The 27,192-nt window shown below is 48.5% G+C and overlaps 1 protein-coding gene across 3 annotated transcripts; it reads left to right on the top strand.

The window, feature by feature from the left end:
* Positions 1-2,662: 2,662 nt before the first annotated feature.
* LOC119859521 (2-hydroxyacylsphingosine 1-beta-galactosyltransferase-like) lies at positions 2,663-26,789 on the top strand. Of its 3 annotated transcripts, none has more exons than XM_038411738.2 (7): positions 2,663-2,925; positions 17,250-17,316; positions 19,262-20,106; positions 23,984-24,123; positions 24,226-24,302; positions 24,642-24,861; positions 25,888-26,789. In XM_038411738.2, exons 3-7 carry the CDS (start codon positions 19,264-19,266, stop codon positions 26,201-26,203), a joined length of 1,596 nt encoding a protein of 531 aa, XP_038267666.1. In that variant the 5' UTR covers positions 2,663-2,925; positions 17,250-17,316; positions 19,262-19,263; the 3' UTR covers positions 26,204-26,789. The 3 variants fall into 3 exon arrangements, with proteins under 3 accessions (XP_038267666.1, XP_038267665.1, XP_043375014.1); XM_038411737.2 differs by lacking the exon at positions 2,663-2,925 and adding an exon at positions 12,504-12,601; XM_043519079.1 differs by lacking the exon at positions 2,663-2,925 and adding an exon at positions 16,992-17,159.
* Positions 26,790-27,192: the final 403 nt, after the last annotated feature.

The raw sequence follows: 27,192 nt of genomic DNA, 5'->3' as shown, positions 1-27,192 counted from the left end.
TGGGGTGGTCAGGCTGGGGCCAGGAGTAGTGATCCATGGTGAGTCATGAGCCACCAGGACCTACCTTCCCAGCCACCCCCACTGCCAAGTCTCAGTACCTCTCCTTGCTCCCCCTTCTATCCCTGACACCCCAACTGCCCCCTGCTCCCCATTGCAGTGCAGCCACCCCCCTATATCCTCTCTGCTCCAGCCTCCCTGTACTCCCCATTCAGAGCAGCCAGCCTGACTTCACTCCTGCTGCCCTCAACTCTCCCCTTGAGCACAGGCTCAGTCCTGGCGGCATGGTGGCTGCATCACTTAGCAGCTCCCTGTGGTGGAAGTGTTGGGGGGGGGGGCACCTGTCTATGCCTTCCCTCTGGGGCTAAGCTGGCCATACTCAGTCCCATCTGGGGCAGGGGACCTGCCCAGGTGGTGAGAGCAGGGCAGCCAGTGAGCCCCTTCAGTGACCCCCTCCCTCTGTCCACAGTCCAGAAATGGATGTATGGGGACCTGGACAACAGTCTTCCTATGGTACGTGGCCTGGGTCCAAAGTTCCCTGTAAACTGCATACACAACATCGTGTCCACTTTTTGTCTGGTCACCTTTGCACTTGTAGTGCGCTATAGTAGAACTACAGATGTTTTCTTCTCACTTGTAGCCACATCACAGTGGGTGAGTCCCATGTAAGAACACATTGGGTGGTGAGGTTAAGGGAATTGGTAAGCTATTTTGGGGTAACACACTTCTAGAGCCCTTTACCTCTGCAGTTCTACAAGGTTCAGTCCTCACATCTCATATAATTTTGGTGTAAAATTATTAGGGAACTGGTCCAATAATACCAGCTGAAGTGCCAGCAGTACGTGTCATGTACTGCAATGCCTGGAGATCAGTACCAGGCCAAGCTGAACACATGCAAGACAGCCTTGATGCAGAGGGGAAGAGCGTACTGCTTGGAAGGACTTCCCTCTAATGCATCTGTGACAGGTATGGCAATTTCTTGTGATATCTTGAACAAACCTTATTGAACTAAGTTTCAGTATCCTAGGAGTTCATTGCATTAAAATTGCAAATGTATGTTTTGTTTTGTTTTGTTTTTTGTTTTTGAGGTTGTGTGTAACTTGCCTAGGAGCCATGATTAATGTAAACCTTGGGCAGTGCTATGGGTCGCAAAGGATTCTCTTAAACAATGGGCTAAAAAATGAACCATTAGTTGTTAGGAAATACTTGGGAAGAGGGGAACATAAAGGTCCGGAGGAGGGCATGATCTTCTAATGCTTGGCCCTGGGGATGGGACCTTGGTCGAGGAATTATCTACTTCCAGGATCAAGAGGCCCAAACTCTAGAGAGGAGTAACTCTCAGCTTCATGAGGTTTTGTTCTGAGCAAAAAGTTACAAATTTGTAGTGACAGGAAGACGCTGGGTGGGGTTTGCAAGACATTCACTGGCCACAGCACTTGGGGTGATCTCTGGTGAACTTCTTAGCATATGGGTAGGCTTTGATTGTTTTCTCTTATGCTTTTACCTTAAGAAAAAACTCAAATAACTAGAAAGCTGTGTAGTAATTTAACTGTGGCAATGACACCATTTGCTGTCGCTGGGAAGTAAAGCAGGTCTGCTTAGGTAGTGTGACTTTGTTGGGGAGCTCACTATAGAGGCAGGGAGCTGTGCAACCTGAAAATACCCTGATCAGGAGTGGAAGAAACATAGGTCTTCACCCAAGAGCCGTGATGGTTGGAGAGCCAGAAGCCTGAGTGGGTGCCTTGACTGGAGTCGAGAGGCAATGCAGGTGTCGTTGCCGTGAAGTGGTGACAACATCCCTGGCTGGAGATTTTTGCCCATGCCTTTGAGGCACGTTTGGACTCATGGCTTTTTAATCATCAAAAAGCCATCATTGGGGGAAAAACTCCCCCCACTTGGATGTGTGGCTGGCTCGAACACTGCCCTGTTGTAAAGGCTGCAGAATTTAGCCACCCATCTATGCAGGTGGTGATCAGTCTTGTTCAATACACCTAGGAAGGGAGCCGTCCTCCTTTCAGGTTTCAGAGTAGCCGCCGTGTTAGTCTGTATTCGCAAAAAGAAAAGGAGTACGGGTGGCACCAGTCTCTCAGGTGCCACAAGTACTCCTTTTCTTTATACTCCTTTCAGGAATACAAGGGTTTACAGAAGGCAGGAGCCTGTCTCCTAACTTGTGTACAGTGTAGTGCATTGAGGCCCTAGCTTTGCCCTGGCTTCGCGGGGAGCAAACAGTTCCCTTTGAAAATCTTTAGGGGCTGTCTGTAATTCTGGAGCTATGCGGGTGGCTGGCTGGAGGACTGGCCTAAGGGGGGGAGCAGGCATCAACTCGACCGGCGGGGGGCTCCTACTGGTGCCCTACCCCGAAGAGCCGCCCCCTGGCCAGAGCTAGCGCCAAACTCCATCTCCCAGCCCACGATTACCCCCTAAACTCCAGCGCGGCCGTTTCCTCCCCCATGGCGGGCAAAGGGCCGAGCTACACCTGCCGCCTTCTCTTCCAAAGGGTGCAGGCGCTGGGAGACCGTAACGTACCCCCCCGGCCTGCCGAGCCAGTGCCCGCGGCGCTGGGGCAGGGGAAGGCAGGCGCCGCCTCCCAGCCCTGTCCCGGCTCCCCCAGCCGGCGCCGCGTCCCCGGGGGCGTGACCGCCCCCTAGCGAGGCCCGCGGGCGGGAGGCTCCCAGCTGGGGGCCCGCGGCCGGGCGGTGTGCGGGCGAGGGCGAGCCGGGCCGCTCCGCTTGCCAATGGGAGCCGGGCTTGTGGGCTAAGAGGCGGGCTCCGCCTGGGCCGGCCGGCCGGGCGGGAAGGGGCCGGCGTGGGAGGCCAATACCCATAGTAGCCGCCGCATCGCTGCGCGCCTCCCCGCCCCTGCCCCTGCGCCGGCCGGCCGGGCGGAGGGAGGGAGGGAGGCAGGCGGCCGCCTTTGGAGACGCACAGGTGGGTGAGAGGCGCTGCGGGCTGGCGTGGGGCCGGGGGGCTGTTCTCCCTCTGGGCCGGTGGCGGGGGGAAAATCCTCTGTCTCTAGCTCCCTCCCCCCCCCCCCCGACGGGCCCCGATCGCCCTCTGTCTGGCTCTGCGCTAGTCTCCCGGGGGCCCAAACCGGCTAGTGGGCTCCCGCCCGGCCGCAGCAAGGGAGTGCTCGCAGCCCATCGAAGTGGGGGCCCTGATCCGGCCAGTCGCGGCCCCAGGGCTCTGGAGGGGACCTCAAAGCGCTCCAGGTGCTGGAGGAGAGGCCCAGCTCCTGGAGCGGGCTGGAGGGCAGTAGCCAGCTCGGAGCACGTGGGCGAGGTGTGAGCCGGATGAGCTACAGCTTGGTGCTGCCGTCTGCTCTAGCTGAGTCTGCAAACGGCTCGCGCTCCTTAGCGCCTATGTAGAGTAATCCAGTCAGTGGCGTTCCCGGGGTGGCAGGGGTGCCTTTGGCAGCGTTGCCCAGGGAATGACGGGACCTCCACATACGTGCTGCTACCATTAGCTGGCAAGCTGTGCTCTTTTGCTGCTGCAGTGAACCAACCAACCAGGACAGTAGCTGGTTAAGTGAGCTGTAGCTCACGAAAGCTTATGCTCTAATAAATTTGTTAGTCTCTAAGGTGCCACAAGTCCTCCTTTTCTTTTTGCGAATACAGACTAACACGGCTGCTACTCTGAAACAAGCCTTAGCCTGGAACCTTACCTGCTGCTGCAGAGGGGCGGAGGCAGCTCCCTGTCCGCATCTTCCCCACCCCGTCCCCTTCCTGCTCGTGCACAGAAAGGGTATTTGGCCTTTCCTTTCATCTGCAAATGTCTCCTCTCCTGGTGTTGACTGCCTCCTCTGTCTTACTCAAGATGCTAAAATAAATCTGGGCAAATTCCTGCTGAATAATTTGGTAAACTTGATCCCGTTTCCAGTTTGCAAGTTTTTCTGCAGAGGTGTTGGGAAATTCTCTAATGGGCTAATCAAGATTATCACCAATTTCTTCAATGAATACTTCTGGGTGTGAAGTGCCAGGTTTATAATACAATATATGATTAGAAATGTTCTCACCCTTGGCTGGTTACATAAATAGGCACTCAGATACTGTGGAGCAGGGTGTGGTTTAAGATCCTAGATGGATAAACTAGGCAGGGTTGTTTCTCTTTGTAGGGACTCCTTGCCTAACTAGCTGTGTGTAAACTTTAGCTATGAATTTGATTCTAAAATTCACGACTTTTCTTGTGGTGTTTGGCATCACTTATGAATGTCCCAGTGAGACTTTCTTGTGACAAATACCCATGCACTAAATTTAACATCCTGAAAATTAGTAGTAGTAAAAAGTAACCAGAAAAATTAACATTCAGACTGAAACTTGGCTAGACCCTGAGCCTGCAAAGATTTATGCCTGGGAGTAGTCTTGTTAACTTCAGTGGAACTAAACATGTGCATGAGTCTTTGCAGGACCTGGACCATAGAATTTGAACCGATTATTCACCAACATTCTTCTTCTGTAATTGACTCCACTCTACTACATAAAATTAGGTCTTATCATCCGTAGGGTATCCCCTGGACAGTGGCTCCCTATTCAGTCCATTTCTCATTAAGCTTTGTTTATGGTAGTTCAGCCAGTTTTCAAGACTGGTGAGCTAATTTGAATAAGCCATTCTGAGACGCAGTATTAACTGCTTTACTAAAATTCAGCTATATGTACTGCTGCCCGAATGTTGTAATGTTCTGTCAAGAGCAAGCTTGTCTGGCAAGTGGTGTTCTTTATAAATCTTCAGTGCTTCCTACTCATGGTTTCATAACCTTGTAGGATGTTTAATTACTGTTTTAAAAATACACTCTGTTACTACAGAGAGAAGCTGTAATTACAGGGCAGTAATTGATAGGATTGCTTCTTTCCGTTGCTGAAACTGGACACTCCAGTATCTCCTTAGTTCTTTATGGATTCTAAAAAAAATATTGTTAGTGATCCAGTAACTTAAATTCTTGAACCCCTTTACTATTCTAGCATACACTTCATCTGAGCCTGTTGCTTGGATGTGTGAACTTTCCAAGTATTCTATCAAGTGGTGTGTTTTCAAGGCTTTTGTCCTTTCTTGTATTTCTAGACCTTTTTGTCTCCGAGTCCAATGTCTCAGCTGATTGGTCATTTAGTTCCTTTCTTGTTTGTTTGGGACCTACTAGTATCCCAAAGCCAGGTGTAATTTGTAAAGTCGTGTGTTTTTAAAAAAGAAAAAGCCAAAAATATCTGAGCACTTATAACTGGACAGTATCAGACTGCAAATCCCTGTGATGATTAAACCTGGTGATACTCAAAATAAAAAGAAAAGGAGTACTTGTGGCACCTTGGAGACCAACAAATTTATTTGAGCATAAGCTTTCGTGTAGCTTATGCTCAAATAAATTTGTTGGTCTCTAAGGTGCCACAAGTACTCCTTTTCTTTTTGTGAATACAGACTAACACGACTGCTACTCTGAAACCTGTCAAAATAAAAAGTACTCTCAACCATGCTTGTAGCAGTTTCTATTGCCAAACATCGACTCTACAGACGCTCTAGGCTTCGGAGTGATGTGTGGGTGTGTTGTGTTGTGCTGGGAGAGTTGTGGGGATTTGTGCGGGTGGCAAATAAGGGTGTGTGCTACAGTGAAGGGCCTTATGTGTTTGGAGTTGTGTATGCTGGTTGTGTATGCTGACTGGCTGTTGATTTGTATCTAGGGGGTTGTGCTGTGAGACTTGTGTTGATTTGTGCGGATTGCAGTGGGGTGCATGGGTGTGGCACTATCCCTCATACAACCAATGAAACTGTTGCATGCAAATTAGCTGTAGAGAGTAAGAGTGGTGAATGGTTAAGTTACCTCTGATATCTCAATGGTCTAGGTACCTGCATGCTTTACTGTAGCTGTACACTACATGCATGTAATTTGTCAAGTAAAAGCGGCTGAGAACTTAAAAATTGGATGGTAGCAGACTGTGAAACCCAGTGATGATTGAAACTGGTCATATTCTGAATAAAAAGAACTCTTGACCATGCTTGTAGTTGCTTCTATCCCCCTTCATGTTGGTTCTACAGACATTTTAGGCTTTAGAATGACACACAGAGTGACCCTCTGGGATATTACTATATAGATTCTCTCTAGTGCTTCATTTTTTTGATATTTTTTTTTCTGTTCTGCATAAGGAAATGACTATATCCTTGCCAGTTTTGTGTTTAAAACCTCCCCCTGCTGCTAGGGTAAATCTAGCCTGGCTTTGCTATAGACCTTTGCTGGAGTGGTTTGTGCAGAATGCTACAGGACCATGGGTTCGAGTCTCACCTAAGAATCTCATAAAGGTAGTGTCACTGACTGGGTGTCTAAACCAGCGTGGTAAAACGATGGCCTGGACCCAGCGGTGATGAAATCCACCAAATATAAAAATATTTGTTCAGAAAGTGAACATGGGTTAGACTTTCCTGCCTGAGAATGTGCTCTGTACGGCTTTTTGTCCTGGAGGCTTTTTACTAGAGTTTCCTCTTAGTTCTAGAAGTGCCTGTCTGAAGTGAAATATTAGCCTATTACCTGTTTATACAGCAGAATTACCCATATTGCTTCAGTTTCTGCAAACTCGTGATAACCGCACTTGTGACTTTCTTAAGTCACACCACAACCAGCCCAGTAACTGAAGCCTGTTATTAGCAAGCTGCTGAAAGCAGCTGCAGTCACTCTTTCTGGATCAAACTAGGGAGAAGAAGCGAACGCCAATTTCCCACCCAGGTAAGAGCCTCTGGCATCCTTGAGACAAGTCCTCTCTTTCCTTCTGGCTTCAGATGAGCTACAGCTGTGCTGCACCACTGGTCCCATCATTTAAATAAGGAAACCAAAAGGGGAGATATTCCTTCCTGCTCTGGGGAAGAGTTGGAAAGACAGCAGGCTGCAGCAGAGAGAAATGCTTCAATGTCTTTCATCCACACAGAGCACAGAAGGGATTCTTGGTGCTGAGGAGCTAGACATTAAAGTGCATGGGCGGGTGAAATATTTACATCCCAGGCACCCTGGAGAAAGAAAGGAATGAACTCCCACCTTCTGCATTTAGGAATTCTGCTCTTCTGAAGCCTTTATAGGTAAATGCATTGGGGGGGAAAGTTTTTGAAGGAGCAGGAAAGCCTACATCTGGTATGTGAAATATTCTTTTGGGTGTATTTGTTAAACCTCAGACAGATCCGATATATAAAGTCTCTTTTTGCTATAGAGCCCTCTGGAGAACTAGAGTTGGGAGAGGCTCTTTCCCCAGTGGTACTTTTAGAGGGGATGGGCATAGGGAATCTTCTTCTAAGAGCTCTCCTCCCAACCAAGTGTCAGAAACGTGAACTCAGCCAACAGGCTTCAATGCCAACGAAGCAATCTGACTGCCCATGCGCTCCCCCTCACTTAGTGAGAACTGGCATGGCCAAATTCTTCCTCGGAATCTGTGCACTGAAACAGAGAAGCCAAAACCTGATTTGAAACCAGCCGGAAAAACACTTGTTCTGTATCAAAAATCTAAAGGGGCCTTATTTTGTTTTGTAGTTCACTTTTCTGCTTATTCTTGGATAAGCTGTTCCTTTCCTCCATTCTGCAGGTTCAGAGCTGCACTTTAAAAGGTGTAGTAATATCTAGGCTGACCAAAACAGGTTCTCAATTTGATCATCATTCTGGCATATGTCAGCGGGAGTGCTGTGAGAAAGAAAGACATGAGTAGTAATTCTACTAAGCACCGATAAGGCTTCAGCTGCAGTACTGTGTTCAGTTGTGGGCACCACGTTTTGGGAAAGATGGGGACAAATTGGAGACAGTTCAGAGGAGAGCAATAAAAATTATTATAGATCTAGAAAACATGACCTATGAGGGAAGGCTGAAAAAATTGGGTTTGTTTAGTCTGGAGAAGAGAAGACTGAGGGGGGGCAAATACAGAAAAGGTTGTTATAAAGGGGCGGGAGAAAAATTGTTCTTCTCTTCCACTGAGGACCGGACAAGAAGTAATGGACTTAAATTGCAGCAAGGGAGGTTTAGGTTGGACATTAAGAAAAGCTTCCTGTCGGGATAGTTAAACACCGGAACAAATTACTTAGGAAAGTGGTTGAATCTCCATCATTGGAGGTTTTTAAGAACAGTTTAGACAAACACCTGTTACAGATGGTCTAGAATAGATAACACTTAGTCCTGCCTCAGTGCAGGGGACTCGACCAGATGACCTATGGGGTCCCTTCCAGCCTTTAATCCCTGTGATGATTAAACCTGGTGATACTCAAAATAAAAAGAAAAGGAGTACTTGTGGCACCTTGGAGACCAACAAATTTATTTGAGCATAAGCTTTCGTGTAGCTTATGCTCAAATAAATTTGTTGGTCTCTAAGGTGCCACAAGTACTCCTTTTCTTTTTGTGAATACAGACTAACACGACTGCTACTCTGAAACCTGTCAAAATAAAAAGTACTCTCAACCATGCTTGTAGCAGTTTCTATTGCCAAACATCGACTCTACAGACGCTCTAGGCTTCGGAGTGATGTGTGGGTGTGTTGTGTTGTGCTGGGAGAGTTGTGGGGATTTGTGCGGGTGGCAAATAAGGGTGTGTGCTACAGTGAAGGGCCTTATGTGTTTGGAGTTGTGTATGCTGGTTGTGTATGCTGACTGGCTGTTGATTTGTATCTAGGGGGTTGTGCTGTGAGACTTGTGTTGATTTGTGCGGATTGCAGTGGGGTGCATGGGTGTGGCACTATCCCTCATACAACCAATGAAACTGTTGCATGCAAATTAGCTGTAGAGAGTAAGAGTGGTGAATGGTTAAGTTACCTCTGATATCTCAATGGTCTAGGTACCTGCATGCTTTACTGTAGCTGTACACTACATGCATGTAATTTGTCAAGTAAAAGCGGCTGAGAACTTAAAAATTGGATGGTAGCAGACTGTGAAACCCAGTGATGATTGAAACTGGTCATATTCTGAATAAAAAGAACTCTTGACCATGCTTGTAGTTGCTTCTATCCCCCTTCATGTTGGTTCTACAGACATTTTAGGCTTTAGAATGACACACAGAGTGACCCTCTGGGATATTACTATATAGATTCTCTCTAGTGCTTCATTTTTTTGATATTTTTTTTTTCTGTTCTGCATAAGGAAATGACTATATCCTTGCCAGTTTTGTGTTTAAAACCTCCCCCTGCTGCTAGGGTAAATCTAGCCTGGCTTTGCTATAGACCTTTGCTGGAGTGGTTTGTGCAGAATGCTACAGGACCATGGGTTCGAGTCTCACCTAAGAATCTCATAAAGGTAGTGTCACTGACTGGGTGTCTAAACCAGCGTGGTAAAACGATGGCCTGGACCCAGCGGTGATGAAATCCACCAAATATAAAAATATTTGTTCAGAAAGTGAACATGGGTTAGACTTTCCTGCCTGAGAATGTGCTCTGTACGGCTTTTTGTCCTGGAGGCTTTTTACTAGAGTTTCCTCTTAGTTCTAGAAGTGCCTGTCTGAAGTGAAATATTAGCCTATTACCTGTTTATACAGCAGAATTACCCATATTGCTTCAGTTTCTGCAAACTCGTGATAACCGCACTTGTGACTTTCTTAAGTCACACCACAACCAGCCCAGTAACTGAAGCCTGTTATTAGCAAGCTGCTGAAAGCAGCTGCAGTCACTCTTTCTGGATCAAACTAGGGAGAAGAAGCGAACGCCAATTTCCCACCCAGGTAAGAGCCTCTGGCATCCTTGAGACAAGTCCTCTCTTTCCTTCTGGCTTCAGATGAGCTACAGCTGTGCTGCACCACTGGTCCCATCATTTAAATAAGGAAACCAAAAGGGGAGATATTCCTTCCTGCTCTGGGGAAGAGTTGGAAAGACAGCAGGCTGCAGCAGAGAGAAATGCTTCAATGTCTTTCATCCACACAGAGCACAGAAGGGATTCTTGGTGCTGAGGAGCTAGACATTAAAGTGCATGGGCGGGTGAAATATTTACATCCCAGGCACCCTGGAGAAAGAAAGGAATGAACTCCCACCTTCTGCATTTAGGAATTCTGCTCTTCTGAAGCCTTTATAGGTAAATGCATTGGGGGGGAAAGTTTTTGAAGGAGCAGGAAAGCCTACATCTGGTATGTGAAATATTCTTTTGGGTGTATTTGTTAAACCTCAGACAGATCCGATATATAAAGTCTCTTTTTGCTATAGAGCCCTCTGGAGAACTAGAGTTGGGAGAGGCTCTTTCCCCAGTGGTACTTTTAGAGGGGATGGGCATAGGGAATCTTCTTCTAAGAGCTCTCCTCCCAACCAAGTGTCAGAAACGTGAACTCAGCCAACAGGCTTCAATGCCAACGAAGCAATCTGACTGCCCATGCGCTCCCCCTCACTTAGTGAGAACTGGCATGGCCAAATTCTTCCTCGGAATCTGTGCACTGAAACAGAGAAGCCAAAACCTGATTTGAAACCAGCCGGAAAAACACTTGTTCTGTATCAAAAATCTAAAGGGGCCTTATTTTGTTTTGTAGTTCACTTTTCTGCTTATTCTTGGATAAGCTGTTCCTTTCCTCCATTCTGCAGGTTCAGAGCTGCACTTTAAAAGGTGTAGTAATATCTAGGCTGACCAAAACAGGTTCTCAATTTGATCATCATTCTGGCATATGTCAGCGGGAGTGCTGTGAGAAAGAAAGACATGAGTAGTAATTCTACTAAGCACCGATAAGGCTTCAGCTGCAGTACTGTGTTCAGTTGTGGGCACCACGTTTTGGGAAAGATGGGGACAAATTGGAGACAGTTCAGAGGAGAGCAATAAAAATTATTATAGATCTAGAAAACATGACCTATGAGGGAAGGCTGAAAAAATTGGGTTTGTTTAGTCTGGAGAAGAGAAGACTGAGGGGGGGCAAATACAGAAAAGGTTGTTATAAAGGGGCGGGAGAAAAATTGTTCTTCTCTTCCACTGAGGACCGGACAAGAAGTAATGGACTTAAATTGCAGCAAGGGAGGTTTAGGTTGGACATTAAGAAAAGCTTCCTGTCGGGATAGTTAAACACCGGAACAAATTACTTAGGAAAGTGGTTGAATCTCCATCATTGGAGGTTTTTAAGAACAGTTTAGACAAACACCTGTTACAGATGGTCTAGAATAGATAACACTTAGTCCTGCCTCAGTGCAGGGGACTCGACCAGATGACCTATGGGGTCCCTTCCAGCCTTTAATCCCTGTGATGATTAAACCTGGTGATACTCAAAATAAAAAGAAAAGGAGTACTTGTGGCACCTTGGAGACCAACAAATTTATTTGAGCATAAGCTTTCGTGTAGCTTATGCTCAAATAAATTTGTTGGTCTCTAAGGTGCCACAAGTACTCCTTTTCTTTTTGTGAATACAGACTAACACGACTGCTACTCTGAAACCTGTCAAAATAAAAAGTACTCTCAACCATGCTTGTAGCAGTTTCTATTGCCAAACATCGACTCTACAGACGCTCTAGGCTTCGGAGTGATGTGTGGGTGTGTTGTGTTGTGCTGGGAGAGTTGTGGGGATTTGTGCGGGTGGCAAATAAGGGTGTGTGCTACAGTGAAGGGCCTTATGTGTTTGGAGTTGTGTATGCTGGTTGTGTATGCTGACTGGCTGTTGATTTGTATCTAGGGGGTTGTGCTGTGAGACTTGTGTTGATTTGTGCGGATTGCAGTGGGGTGCATGGGTGTGGCACTATCCCTCATACAACCAATGAAACTGTTGCATGCAAATTAGCTGTAGAGAGTAAGAGTGGTGAATGGTTAAGTTACCTCTGATATCTCAATGGTCTAGGTACCTGCATGCTTTACTGTAGCTGTACACTACATGCATGTAATTTGTCAAGTAAAAGCGGCTGAGAACTTAAAAATTGGATGGTAGCAGACTGTGAAACCCAGTGATGATTGAAACTGGTCATATTCTGAATAAAAAGAACTCTTGACCATGCTTGTAGTTGCTTCTATCCCCCTTCATGTTGGTTCTACAGACATTTTAGGCTTTAGAATGACACACAGAGTGACCCTCTGGGATATTACTATATAGATTCTCTCTAGTGCTTCATTTTTTTGATATTTTTTTTTTCTGTTCTGCATAAGGAAATGACTATATCCTTGCCAGTTTTGTGTTTAAAACCTCCCCCTGCTGCTAGGGTAAATCTAGCCTGGCTTTGCTATAGACCTTTGCTGGAGTGGTTTGTGCAGAATGCTACAGGACCATGGGTTCGAGTCTCACCTAAGAATCTCATAAAGGTAGTGTCACTGACTGGGTGTCTAAACCAGCGTGGTAAAACGATGGCCTGGACCCAGCGGTGATGAAATCCACCAAATATAAAAATATTTGTTCAGAAAGTGAACATGGGTTAGACTTTCCTGCCTGAGAATGTGCTCTGTACGGCTTTTTGTCCTGGAGGCTTTTTACTAGAGTTTCCTCTTAGTTCTAGAAGTGCCTGTCTGAAGTGAAATATTAGCCTATTACCTGTTTATACAGCAGAATTACCCATATTGCTTCAGTTTCTGCAAACTCGTGATAACCGCACTTGTGACTTTCTTAAGTCACACCACAACCAGCCCAGTAACTGAAGCCTGTTATTAGCAAGCTGCTGAAAGCAGCTGCAGTCACTCTTTCTGGATCAAACTAGGGAGAAGAAGCGAACGCCAATTTCCCACCCAGGTAAGAGCCTCTGGCATCCTTGAGACAAGTCCTCTCTTTCCTTCTGGCTTCAGATGAGCTACAGCTGTGCTGCACCACTGGTCCCATCATTTAAATAAGGAAACCAAAAGGGGAGATATTCCTTCCTGCTCTGGGGAAGAGTTGGAAAGACAGCAGGCTGCAGCAGAGAGAAATGCTTCAATGTCTTTCATCCACACAGAGCACAGAAGGGATTCTTGGTGCTGAGGAGCTAGACATTAAAGTGCATGGGCGGGTGAAATATTTACATCCCAGGCACCCTGGAGAAAGAAAGGAATGAACTCCCACCTTCTGCATTTAGGAATTCTGCTCTTCTGAAGCCTTTATAGGTAAATGCATTGGGGGGGAAAGTTTTTGAAGGAGCAGGAAAGCCTACATCTGGTATGTGAAATATTCTTTTGGGTGTATTTGTTAAACCTCAGACAGATCCGATATATAAAGTCTCTTTTTGCTATAGAGCCCTCTGGAGAACTAGAGTTGGGAGAGGCTCTTTCCCCAGTGGTACTTTTAGAGGGGATGGGCATAGGGAATCTTCTTCTAAGAGCTCTCCTCCCAACCAAGTGTCAGAAACGTGAACTCAGCCAACAGGCTTCAATGCCAACGAAGCAATCTGACTGCCCATGCGCTCCCCCTCACTTAGTGAGAACTGGCATGGCCAAATTCTTCCTCGGAATCTGTGCACTGAAACAGAGAAGCCAAAACCTGATTTGAAACCAGCCGGAAAAACACTTGTTCTGTATCAAAAATCTAAAGGGGCCTTATTTTGTTTTGTAGTTCACTTTTCTGCTTATTCTTGGATAAGCTGTTCCTTTCCTCCATTCTGCAGGTTCAGAGCTGCACTTTAAAAGGTGTAGTAATATCTAGGCTGACCAAAACAGGTTCTCAATTTGATCATCATTCTGGCATATGTCAGCGGGAGTGCTGTGAGAAAGAAAGACATGAGTAGTAATTCTACTAAGCACCGATAAGGCTTCAGCTGCAGTACTGTGTTCAGTTGTGGGCACCACGTTTTGGGAAAGATGGGGACAAATTGGAGACAGTTCAGAGGAGAGCAATAAAAATTATTATAGATCTAGAAAACATGACCTATGAGGGAAGGCTGAAAAAATTGGGTTTGTTTAGTCTGGAGAAGAGAAGACTGAGGGGGGGCAAATACAGAAAAGGTTGTTATAAAGGGGCGGGAGAAAAATTGTTCTTCTCTTCCACTGAGGACCGGACAAGAAGTAATGGACTTAAATTGCAGCAAGGGAGGTTTAGGTTGGACATTAAGAAAAGCTTCCTGTCGGGATAGTTAAACACCGGAACAAATTACTTAGGAAAGTGGTTGAATCTCCATCATTGGAGGTTTTTAAGAACAGTTTAGACAAACACCTGTTACAGATGGTCTAGAATAGATAACACTTAGTCCTGCCTCAGTGCAGGGGACTCGACCAGATGACCTATGGGGTCCCTTCCAGCCCTATGATTTTTTGGACTTTTTGGCATTGGGAGAGGTGGGGGGAGGAAGTATCTCAAATGTAATAATATCCCCTGGTCTAGATTACCTTGTCCCTTTAATTTTTTTAATTGATTCAAGCTAAACCAATAGTAGGATGAAATAAGAGGATGCAGCCCCCTTTCACGGACACACTGACTGACATCAGTTTCTAAACAAATTAAGATAAATTGCTACAATTTTCCTGTGTCAACAAAGGTTAACGGTCAGAGAAGTAGTGACTATAGGAAATGGAGAGGTAAACAAAACCTCCAGGTAATAGTTTGCTACTCTCGATATAAATCTGACCTCTGGGCAACCTCTCCTGCTGCATTTATCTTTGACACAGCTGAGTTTAATTTTCTACTCTCTGCTGTGGACCCCCGATACCCTGTCTGAGCTGTCTAATATAAACTTGATGGTCAAAACACTTTCAGTGCTTCATACAAGACCGATGCTGTATGCTCCAAGTGACACTTCCAATCAGGACTGTAAAATAACAATGATGAGAGAGATTTTTCTACATGTACCTTGAGCAACCAATTGATCTGGTGTTGGAATGTTGCTGGCATCTCAGGTACGCCACAAGGCTTAGTCCTGAAGTGGTAAAATTCCATGAACAAACAAAGGCAGTTTTACATTGTGACCTGTCACGTATGGGCTCTGTGTCATTTTGGGTGTGGGGGGGGTTGTCAATCTGTGGGGCTCAGATTTCACAGCTTGTCATCTTAAGGTATGGGGTTTTGGTTATTATCCTATACATCGAGAAGGGACTTCCTCTTTCATCTTTAACCTCATATAGAGAGACAGGACAGGCATTGACAGTATTATAGATTCAAAGATTTTACAGCCAGAAGGGACCAAGATGGTTGTCTAGACTGACCTCCTGTGTAACATAGGCCAAAGAATTCATCCCAGTTACCATAAATGGTGAGCCCTTCGTATTACCCATTTTGGCTCCCTCTAACTCTGCTTTTTGTTGCTCTTTTTTTTTCCCGCAAGCCTTAGCAGGGTGTTTTAGGTGGGTTTTTTTCCTGTTTCCTGTATAGATTTGTTTTAATTATCTTATTGAAAGCAATCTCTCATGAAGTCACAGTGATCCCCTCCTTTTTCCTTGCATTCCCTGTTGGAATCTGTTCCTACTGGCCTATGTGCAGTACAGACCTGGACTGATGCATTGGGCCCCCGGCGCTAGCCTCACTATAGACTGAAAGACAAGGAGGGTGAGGTACTATTTTTTTTATTAGAGCAGCTTCCGTTGGTGATAGAGACAAGCTTTCGAGTCACACAGCTCTCCTCCAGGTCTACTGTAATTATCTATGGAGAGAGGAGAATGCAGAACAACAAGCTCTTGCTGCAAAACGAGAGGATTTGGAGAAGAAACAGCAACTTCTTAGAGCAGCAACAGGAAAGGCCATTGTAAATGGTATAGACAGCATAAACAAAGTCTTGGAGCACTTTTGCTGTAATGCTTCTAGTGTGCAGGATGCAGTACCATCTGCTGCCAGTAGGGGACTCCTTGCAGCTCCAATGGCTGCGATACACCTGGCTGCCCCAAGGGGTGGGCAGCTGCTCCATCAGAAGTCCCTCCAGGCAGCAGGCTCGGAATCCAGGCCGGAGTGGGGTTAATCTGGATTAGCAGAACAAGCTCTGGTCTCTCTACTCTTGTATCTCCAGGGCCAGTGGGGTGCTGGAAGGGGGCAGGATGGGACTGAGCTGGTGGGCTGTCTTAGTCTTGTAGAGGGGAGGGGATTGCCTGAGCCGGGTGCGCATGGGATCCAGGGCTGGAGAGGGCTGGGCAGGGAGAGAGGAGTGGAGGGAAAATAATGGGGTGTGTGGGGCGAACACGACTGGACAGGGAGAAGAGACCTGAACTGGGGAGAAAGTGGCACGTGACCCTTTCCTATATCCTCCCCCTGGCCCTTTGCTGGAGAGCATCCCAACTCGTCAGTCAGAAAAGTGGCTGGGCTCCCTTTCCCACCCTCCCCTCTGACACCCCCGTCCCAGGCTCCCAGCACTGAACTTGTCAAATCTTACCATCCAGCCTGCAGAGTGAGGATTGGGGAGTGGGTACCTGAAGCCATGACCCCAGCTGAGGGGACTGGTTGTCAGACACACCGATGCTGCAGTGACGTGCATGGTACAGATAGAAGGGGTTCCATAGATGCAGTTAGTGCGAAGCCTGGCCTAAGACGTGTCTCTTGTTTTGTGCTCTAAGCGTAGTCCCACTCGCACTGTGGGCTGCAGCCAGTTCCAAAGCCAAGGCCCATCCTGAGCACATAGGGAGTGCAGAGTTGAGGCAGTTGTGAGGGGGGCGGAAGAGTATCTGTCAGGTGGGAACATATGGGGCTGACTCAGGGAGGAGGAGAGGATTCTGGTAGATCCCATCATGCCTCGCTGAAGGGCTTGTGGAGAGATGGGAGATTTCTGGGTCTGGATGCTGCTCCCCCCATTGCTAGGGATTGATTCCCCCAAAGAGGGGACACCAACGCCACCAGCAAGGCCCTGGGTCAGCAACAGTCCCCTGCTCTGACATTCGCACCAAAAGCTTATTTATTTGGGTCGCTCCAGAGATCAGGGCTCCCTTGTACTCGGGGCTGTACAAGGCTGTTTGTCCCTGCCTTACAGAGCAATCTCAGGAGACAAGGCAGACAAAGGAATATCAGTGTGCTAAAAAAACATTGCCATTTCCTTGATTTAAATGGCAACTCACGTCGCTCTAGTCCCCTCCTCACGGTATACTCCCCCTCTGACCTGTTATCCCCATACACGCCCTCAGAAAACTCACCTTCTCTCCCAGCCCTCCCTGCATGTTCTCCAAGACACTTGTCCAGCCGAGGCTCTGCAAGCTCACGTTCACACACCCTCTCCTCTAACCAAACCTCCCTCCCCAATCCCAGTCTCTGCAGAGTCTTCTCGGAAAGTATCCCCAGTGCTTTCGCGTGGCAGGCTGGAAGGAGCCTTGCTCTGACTTGGCAAAATTGACATGTCTCCTTCGCTGACCAATCCTCCTTCCCCTGGTGTTCCATAGGGAAATCGGGGCTCTGGATGGGATGCTGTAGCTCAGTGAGCTGAGGATCAGGCTGGCTTCATTTCCTGGGTGAGGGGATGCTACCCTGTCATTTTGCTGACTGTCATTTGTTCTCTCTTCTGCAGCTCTACCACGGAGTCTGCAGTGGGCTCTGCCAGGAGAGAAGAGCCCCTTTCGTTCAGTAAGGCACCGGTAAGCGAGGGAGTAGGACGTGGTGTGGGGATCTGTAACTTCTCTACACGTCTCCTTTCAGTCTCTTGCACAGCTCCGTGGTGCAGCTCCCATCCTCTGGCTTTACTGTGTGCCTGTCCAAGCTCCCCTTTAGTATCTGCACCTTCCTGGCTCTGTGGACCTCATGGGAGCTCCACTCCTGCAATTCCTCCATTCCCAACCTAATCCTCTTCCTTCCCCTTCCTCCAAGCAAACATTTAATTTTCCACCGTGCAGTCACCACAGCTGTCTCCCCTCCCCTCTCAAAGCGCTTTCCAGAGTGGAGTCGTGATAATTCCCCACTACTTGCATCTGTGTGGCATTGTGCCAGGGAAGGGTCCTGGCAAGTAGCTGCTGAGGCTCTCTGAAATGGGCTGTTGTAGTCCTGTGTTGCTTACGGAAGTTGGCCAGGGAACATTGGCGTGAGAATTTCCATCCCCTTCACCTTTCTGGGCTGCATTCCCCTTTCAGCACGCAGCCTTGTTAGGTGGCACCAGAGTTGGATGAAGGTTGCATTTAGCAGGGGCTTGTTTGTTTGCCTCTTTTTTGGGGTGGGGAGGAGAGAGAGGGGGTTGATCAAGTTAGTGTGTGAGACCTGGATAAGATCTTAGGCAAAATTCTGCTCTGTCACGACCCTGCAACTCCACTGATTTCCATGGGGGTTGGTGGGTGTGAATGAGGGCAGGAATCTAAACAATCAAAAATCCCATCTTTTCTATTCTGTTTGCAACATGTCTGAGGGCACATTCCTCACAAGCCTCTGCGCTGGATCTACCTCAGGACAGTCACTTGCTTGTGAACGTTCCCAGGTAGGATCCCCTTTCCCAGAACGTAAGCTTTGGCCAAGGCCCCATGTCTTGAGGCATGTTGGTTTCCAGTGATGTGGTGATGCCCCTGGATTTGTGCAGTGGCGCTGTGCAGAACTTTGCTTCCAGTTGGGAATTGTGTAGCAATATGAAGGCACTCCCTGCGGGAGGGGGTGTCTTAGGAATTCTGTATTGCAGCCACGGCTTTGTGTGTCCTCCCACCCCAGCAAGTTCTGTGGGCCCCTTCTGCTGCTCGTACCACAGCTGGCTTTCCCCTTCAGCCAGCCAGCTGTACAATCTCCCCCTCTTTTGGTGTTCCGAGGGCCACAGGAGAAGCTGCTACGCGTCTCCTCAGACATTCAAACTATGCCAAGGCTCAGTCGCCCTGTGAGCAGGCCTGGTCGGGCCACAATCTTGCACCCTCTCTGCTCTCTGCAGTCAGGGCTCTCACTGCTTAGTGTTCTCTCCTTCGAGTGCAGCTCCTCTCTGGGAAACGGGCTGAATGCATGTTCGGTCTCAGCCTTGTTCAGTTGAGTCGTAGCCACCTGGGATCTGAGGGGCGAGCCGAGCGCTTCCCCCATGCGCATCATCACCGATAATAAAGGAACTGCAGACCAGACTGTGTCGTCGGCACAGCCTCTGTGAGCCCGCTGTCCTTTCAGCAGGACGTTGCGGACTGGAGCTTTGTAAACAAGCCGGTTGGTACATAAGCCGGGGTAGAATCCAGCTTCCTCGCCGAGCTGCGTTGGCTCTGCCCATGTGTAAACTGCGGTAAAGACTTATCAGACACACCCAGGGAGCTGGTCTGCTGTGAGGGGAAGTGCTGCTTTTCCAGAGCAGCCCCAGGCTTTAAAAAGTAGCTGTGAGGGAAGAGGCAGGAGAAATCCACTTACGGCCTCTTTGTGGGGAAACTACAGAACGCAGAAACAGATGAGGAGGAAGAGAGGGAAATAGTGCATGGAGAAGCCTGAGTCATATTCAACATGTGACCCTATCTGTGGAAAGTCTCCATCAGTAGGTGGTGACCACACAGGGCACCTTCCCTTCTCCACAGCCCACAGAAACAGTGTCAGGACCTACAGCACGAGTCGGTCAGTAACTGCCCATTTCTGTCTCTGCAGCGATGGAGATGAGGCTGCCACCGCACCCTGTTGCTGTCCTCCTCATGGTGGCCATTTTCAGTCTGGACTGTTGCCATGGTGCCAAGGTGCTGGTGATGCCCACCATCGTCTTCGACAGCCACCTCCGGGTCTTCATGCGGGTGGCGGAGGCACTGAACGACCGGGGTCACAATGCCACGCTTCTCCTCCATGAGGGTCGGGAATCTGAGCCCTTCCTGCCAGGCCTCCAAGTGCAAACATACAGGGGGATCTTCAGCACGGAGAGCGCGGATTCCTGGGTGCAGGAGAAGATAAAGCGTGTCTTCCAGGGGAAGAAAACCTCCCTGGAGATCTTCTCCTTCCTGGAAAAGTATTTAGAAAACTGTGATCTAGTGCTGGGGGATGCAGCCCTCCTGCAGCAGCTCCGGGGTGAGGGCTTTGACTTGTTCTTGGTAGACCCCAATGAGATGTGTGGCTTCATTCTAGCCCACCTCCTTGGCATCAAATACGCGGTGATCTCCACCGGCTTCTGGTACCCAGCTGAGATCGGCGCCACTTCCCCTGTCGCCTATGTCCCCGAGTTCAACTCCCTGATGACGGACAGGATGGGGCTGGTGGGCCGGACTTGGAATCTCCTGGTCTACATGATCACTCGCATCGCCACCAAGCTGGTCATCCTGCCCAAGTTTGACCGCCTCATGCAGAAACATGGGGTGGAGCCGCAGAAGTCCATGCTGGAGCTTGTATATGGGACCAGCCTCTTCTTCCTGTGCAACGATGTGGTGCTAGACTTTCCCAGGCCCACGCTCCCCCATGTCATTTTCACTGGGGGAATCCTCGCTGAGCCTGAAAAGCCCCTTCCCATGGTAAGTACAGGAGGAGGGGCTGCTGGCTTTAGAGTTCTGAGGTTAACTTTTCTGGTGCTGGCCAGGGTGTCTACGGGCTGTGATCAGAGATCAGTCCAAGGTCTCTTCCCTTGAGGAACCTGATCAGCACCGGTGAGCTTCACAAATTGTGCAACAGGCCATGAAACCTGTACGGCAATCTATGCAGTTCACAAGTGTGTGTATTGAGGTTGAGGGGGAGGCGGGATGCAGTTTTGGGTCCCCCATCCCATGTCGGGAACCTGTAATGCTGCCTCCATCCAACGATGCTGGGGAGTTCTGCATTGGCAATGATAGTACCTATACCAACCTGGGAAAAGCCCAATATTGACTACTTCTGTGCTCTGAACTGAGCAGTCTCCTCTCTGTTGTCCTATTGGCTTCACCAGTCTTTGAAGCCTCCCCGGGTTTTCCTTTTAATCCTTTTCCCTCAATCCTTCCAGCCTCCATAAGTGACCTTTTTAAAAAAAGAAAAAAAAAACATTGCCCAGGCTCCCTGCTCGTTCTCGCTCTGATCTCACATTGAATCTGTTCCATTTACAAGTTAAAAGAAGTTTCTCCCCTCCCACATTTGCCAGCCCCACAAATAGCGGGGACTCAGTGACAGATAATGGATCACTCAAAATTTCCCTGTTCTGTTCATTCCCTCTGAAGCATCTGTCACCAGCCACTATCGGAAGACAGGATGCTGGGCTAGGTGGGCCATGGGTCTGACACAGTATGGCTGTTTCTGTATAGCATCACCAGTACTAGATTCTGAAGGCCGGACTTTGCTCCTCGGTTTCCCCTGTGCTAATCCTGTTCTCTTCTGTGGGGTTGTACAGATGTGACATTTCCCTGCAATTGGAATTGAGCGTCAGGAGCCCTGTCTACACTAGAGTTCCCATAGCTGCTACCACTGGTGGAGCTCTGCTACTTGGAGGAGTGCTGGAAATGTTCAAGAGAACAGGCTAAGGTGGCCTGGTTTGCTAGGAGGGTCCCCACACCCAGTCAATGGATTGAAACTGAGACAAAATGCCAGTCTCAGATGACGGGCTTGGTTAAGATTGTGGATAAATATCAATGAAATTATGAGTGGTAGAATGTTAGGTGCAACACTCTCTCTTTTTAAATTGACAACTTTGGAATAAAGGTTCCACTTGACTCTACCCCTGTGGGTAACCACCCTTCCTCATAGTGCCTGAGTAACGTAGGGAGGCTACAGATACCGTTCAGAACATCCCACATATATATCAGAGGGTGGATGAGACTTGGGGCCAATCCTGCCAGGTGCTGAGTCCAATTCAGCAAAGCACTAAAACACAGGCTTGCCTTTAAATGTGAGTTTTGCATGGGATTACTAGTGTACTTAAGCATTCTATTCTGGATCAGCCATATGCCCAGCATCTTTCAGGACTTGACCTGTAGTGGAATACTGGCTGTGAGATGCTGTGCTCAAAGGGTTGAGGCGAGATGGTTGGTTCAGCTGTTTGCATCTGGGTTGTAGGATGCTAGGGCTGGGGAGAGAAAGTCATTTGGTGGGAGGGATAGCTCAGTGGTTTGAACGTTGGCCTGCTTAAACCCAGGGTTGTGAGTTCGATCCTTGAGGGAGCCATTGAGGGATCTGGGGCAAAAATTGGGGATTGGTCATGCTTTGAGCAGGGGGTTGGACTAGATGATCTCCTGAGGTCCCTTCCAATCCTGATATTCTATGATATGTAGATTAAGCTATTTCCATTTTGAACTGGGGCCCAAACCCTGATGACCAAGTATGGAAGCAATCCCAGTAGCTCTGGTCCTTTATATCCTTATTGTATTTAAGGTAGCTGAGAATTTGTGGTCTGTGCTGGAAATGTGGATTAGTATTTATGTTTAAAGGATATTCTTGGTGAGTGGGTGGGCATTGATACAAGGTTGGCTGCGTTTCCAGAGAGAGCTTTAACGATGAAATTCCTGAACTTCTGATGGGTTTTTATTATAATAATGTGGGTAATTTATCTATTTACAGGACTTATAGCTACTTAAATACCCAGAATTTCCTGTTTCTTTAAAAATGTAGGTTTTACAGACAGTTACATCTCCAGAAGAAAACCTTTTCTGACATTCAGGAGAATCTCCAATCACTTAATTTAATCTCTGACCTTCTTGCTGACAGAATGACCCACACTGTCAAGAAAAGGTTAAAACCCAACCAGCACTTGCCAGGGGTCTTAAAGGGTCAGATAATGTATGAGAATAACTCTGGAATAGACCTTTTCACCTGCTGACACATCATACTCTGACAGTAGGCCTCCTTGAGGGCAAATGATGAAACTGTTTCCCCCCCCCCGAATCTTCCCTCACCCCCCTCCTTTTTTTTTTTAAACTGGAATGGGGCAGGGAATTTCCCCACACATCTTAGGCAAGGCCTTGTCAATATTTGTTTTTAAGGACGTTGGAGGTTAGAGTGAGATTTTTTTCAAAGGTGTTTGATGGGAATTGGACGTCCCCTACCTTGAAATAGTTTTGAAAACCTTCCCCTGAAATCCTCCTAATTTAGGAGAAGAGCCATGGGGAAACCTGAGGAGGCAAGGATGTGGAGATAAGAATTGGGATCAGCCCAAATCGGTCTGATAAGGGAAAAATAATTCCCTATGTTTGCTTCTGCAGCTTCATGAGCCAGCTGCCTAAATTCCCATTGTTAAAGAGAGTCAGGAGTGTGTGCATGTGTGTGTACACACAGAGCCTTTTGGCAGCCTGGAAAACCTACCTACACCCAGGAGTACTGGGACAATTTTTATAGTGGGGGTGCCAATAATGAAAATAATGTATTTGGTATTTGTTATTACTACATCAAGCCAGAGGTGCGGCAGCACCTGTAGTTCCAGCATCGCTGCCTACACTTAGTAATTGGGGGCCCAGATCCTCAAAACCAGTGGAGGTTAGATGACTAAATACCTTTTAAGCAGGGGTTCTCAAACTGGAGGTTGGGACCCCTCAGTAGGTCACGAGGTTATTACATGGGGAGTTGTGAGCTGTCAGCCTCCATCCCAAACCCTGCTTTTCATCCAGCATTTATAACGGTGTTAAATATATTTAAGTGTTCTTAATTTATAAGGGGGTCACACTCAGAGGCTTGCTATTTGAAAGGGGTCACCAATACAAAAGTTTGATTTAGTCCTTCAGGCCCAGATCCTCAAAAGCAGTGGTTCTCAATTAGCCAGCGGTAGGTACTAAAGACAAGGATGGATGCTTCCCATCAGCAAAATCCTAATGAGACCCTGAGATCCGCAGCTGCTGGGAGAGGGGCATTGCTGGGATTTCTGTCAGGTGCTGTCCCTAGACCTTGCTTCAGGGGCTCCTTTCATATCTACATCTGGCTAGTGAGTCCTTTCTGATGCTGGGATGGAGAAGATGCCCAGTTCGCCTCACATCCCTTCCAGACCGGCCTGGTTTCTAGAAGAGGACACGTCTCCACTCCTATCCAGGCCTGGGCCTGTATTTTTGGGTCCTCCTCACCAGTTAGTGACCCCAGTCCCCACTCCTGCTGCTCAGAGCTTTCCAAACCAGTATAATGAAACTGGCTCTCTTGATAGTTTCCAACACCGGCAGAGAGGCTGACCAGAGCCCAGGTAACTTTGCTCTTGCCTGGCAAAGCTATGATCTGAAAATACAGCTGTTTTCTAGAACCATTTGCCGGCTCAGTGAGACCACCTTGTGCATAGTTCAGTGGGGAAGGCATTCTTTATAGCCAGATTGTGTCCATGAAAACTGAAGTTCTACAGGTACTGATGGGTGAAGCTTCCCCCTCTGAAGGGAGGGCTTTCCCATGGTGGTGGTGAGGTGTCTGAGCCTTCTGGAGGATACGCTGTGAGGCACAGCTGTATGTGTTCACCTGCAGGGCCTGCGCCTCTGGGTGGAAGCCGCGGATGCCGGTGTTGTTGTCGTCTCCTTTGGCATTGGGATCCGAGCACTCCCGAGCGACTTGGTGGAGAAGATGGCTGGGGCATTTGCACGCCTTCCACAGAAGGTTGTGTGGAGGTGAGGGAGCACCTTTCTCTCAGGATGTAATTTGGTGGGGAATTTGGTTTCCAGGGGTCTGTCTGTTTTCTCTTAGTTTCCCTTCTCTGTTTTTTCTGGCAGGTACTTTGGTCAGAAGCCAAATAACCTGGGTGAGAATACGCTGATGATGGAGTGGCTGCCCCAGAATGACCTGCTGGGTAAGACGGAGAGAAATACCATAATTCAGGGTTTTGCTCACAACAAGAGCAAAGAAAATGCCACTGTAGCGTGTGTCATCCAGAGCACCTCTGATCAGAAAGCAATCGCTTCCTTGTCTAGTGGAACCAACCTCCACCCCTTCTGCTCCTTCAGGTTCTAACCAGCTCACTGTCGTGGCAGGAGGTGGTGGGGTCCTTCAAGGTTCCACACCCTCCTTCTATCCCCTAAATATGCCCTGTTTCTCCCAAAGCTGTACGGGTACAGCAAGTGTTTGTATGGAGAGGCCTGGGCAAACTGGGGCATCTGCGGGGGGGTCACCGTCTCTTGCTTCTCTGTAGGTCACCCCAATGTGAAAGCCTTTGTCAGCCACTGCGGGATGAATGGCATATTTGAGGCAATTTATCACGGAGTGCCGGTTGTGGGGTTCCCTTTCTATGGGGACCAGTTCGACATCATGACAAGAGTTCAGGCAAAAGGGATGGGGATTCTCATGGACTGGAGCCGAGTAAGCGAAGAGGACCTTTACCAGGCCATAGTCAACGTTCTCTCTAAGCCCAGGTGAGGCTTTCTGAGTGATGGAGCTGTTGGGTTAAAGGGGAGCAGATGAATAGTTGGATGCATCCTCCTTTTGGGATCCCATAACAATAGGCTCAAGCAGTGGTTCCGCCAGGTGCGTCGCTCACTTGCCTGGACACTCCAGTGTCTTCTGAGTTTTAAGACTGATGCTGGCAGCAGCCAAAACCATGGGTCTGCCTGTCTTTACAGTGAAGGGGAAACTGATCTGGTTTTGTTTGGGTTTCCCTTGGAATGGTCCCTGAGATGCTGCTGCTCAAAACTCTTCCCCTTTCAATAGCAGCATGTTATCGGGTCCACCGAAGTCCTCACCTTGCAATCTGCTTGGTCATGCCCAAACTACCTTTATGCAGAGACCAGTAAACACAGACAGTGCTAAGGCTTGTATGTATAAGATACAATTCTTCACCTGCTTTTTAAGACCCTTGGGCCAGCGAGCGACTTCTGGGTGATACTGGCTACAATGCTCCTGAGAGGACCTGGCAGGATCCTGTGTTTGAAGTGCTGTCACACGGCCTGCTCCTTTAAATTACTAAGTACTCTCAACTGCTGTTGACGTCAGGGTGCTTGGCACTATGCGGGATCAGGCCCAGAGTCAGAAAAGGGCCTCTGCCACCTGCTTGCTCCCCCTAGGATGTGAGAATCCAGCCGGGTCCTTCGAGCCCCTGATGGTGATGCCTGTTACCAAGATCCCATAACTAGAATTTAGCTGACCGCCCCGCTCATGATGCGTGAGGCAGACCAAACTCTGGCTGGCATGGCCTTAGCTGCATTGGCTCTGCAGGGCTAACAGGAGTAAAACTAGCAGTGACGGTGATTGTAAGGACCTGGGGAACAGATCTAGAGCCTGCTCATGAGAGGTGGGAATTGAGGCTGCTTGGTTCCTTGTAGGCTTCGGGCCCGTCATGAGTCAGAAGGGGCTGTTCTACCCAGAGAAGTGACTGTGAAATAACAGTGGGTGACTTTTTTTTTTTTTTTTTTTTTTTTACTTTTTCGCTTCCTCTCTTGCAGCTATAATAAAGCAGCCAAGCAAATCTCGGCCCTGCACCGAGACACGCCTATGCATGCTCTGAACCGCACGGTGTACTGGCTGGAGTACATCCTCCGCCACGATGGGGCACCGTACCTTCGCCCAGCCGTCTATGACCTCTCCTTCTATGAGTACTTCTGCCTGGATATCCTTGCTCTCTTCCTTCTCTGTCTGGCCGGCGCTGCCTATGCCCTGTCCAAAGCCATTGTGTGGTACCGGGGAAAGAGTGCCAGCCCCGTGCATCTGAATGGCAACTGTCTGAACGGCCACCTCACAGAGGGGAAGAAGGCGCAGTAGTGTGCAGTGTGCTCAGGGCGCAAAACAGACTCCAGTGCGAGTACGCACGCCGCCCAGGCGCATGCAGAGACTCAAGCTTGTCCGTCAGACTGATTGCTGCTCGCGTGGCTGGGAAGAGGGGGAAAGAGTGGTGCAAAGGCCCGTGTGTGCCTCTGTGTACAGCACACGTGGGTGGGGACATGGATCAAGGCATGGGTGGATGCATTTGGCCAGGACTGTGGGAGCATTGAGGCGGGGCATGAGTGGGTAGGTTTCCAGGGAGGAACATGGAGTTGCTCCCTTTTTTATTCACAATGGTTTAGATGCTGGTGTTACCCTTCTGGCTTCCTAGGGTCTATGGTGAGGCGTCTGGGGCAGTCACTGTTTCTCCCTTGCTCCATTAGCGAGGCCCTGGGAACTCAGGACTCCTTTGGGCACTGCGGGGTAGCTGACTTGGGGTAGGGGAGGGCACCCTAAAGGTTGTTTAAAAATCAGTCTTTGTTTTAAACTTCTTGGGCAGACGTTCTGGCTGCTTCCCTCGGTGCTCTGTGCTCTAGGCTGTGTTTGTGCTAACTTATTTTTTAATAAACTGTCTTCTTTCCTCTGAGCAGTGGTGTTTGGTCTGTGTGAGGAGCGCCTCCTTTGAGGCAGAGGCAGCTGTAGCTTTAGTGGGGTCTTAGTCAAAGCCAGCTCAATTGGGGCTCTCGCCCAATGCTGTACAAGCCCCTGCCGCCTCCCCACACGTCTCTGTACGTGCTGCCGCGTTCCTCAGCCAGGTCTTCCCTCCCTGCCATGCTACATGCTCCTCTGCTGGGTTTTCAGGCAACACCCCCATCCTTCCCTATTTGTGAGGCCTCATGGTCTGTGGGGACAGTCAAGCACCCTCCACATGGGAATGACTGAGGAAGAATGCAGAGCAGAGAGATGGAGGCAGGAGCTCCAGTCTGCAGCGGAGAGGAGAATCGTGAGAGAGAGCAGCTAGCTCAGTATGGCTCGAGGTACAGGTCAGT

Source organism: Dermochelys coriacea, chromosome 7, assembly GCF_009764565.3.
Source record: "Dermochelys coriacea isolate rDerCor1 chromosome 7, rDerCor1.pri.v4, whole genome shotgun sequence".
In the NCBI taxonomy this organism is placed as follows: Eukaryota; Metazoa; Chordata; order Testudines; family Dermochelyidae; genus Dermochelys; species Dermochelys coriacea.
Note: the sequence above shows the minus strand (reverse complement) of the source record. Positions and strands in the feature narration are given on the sequence as shown.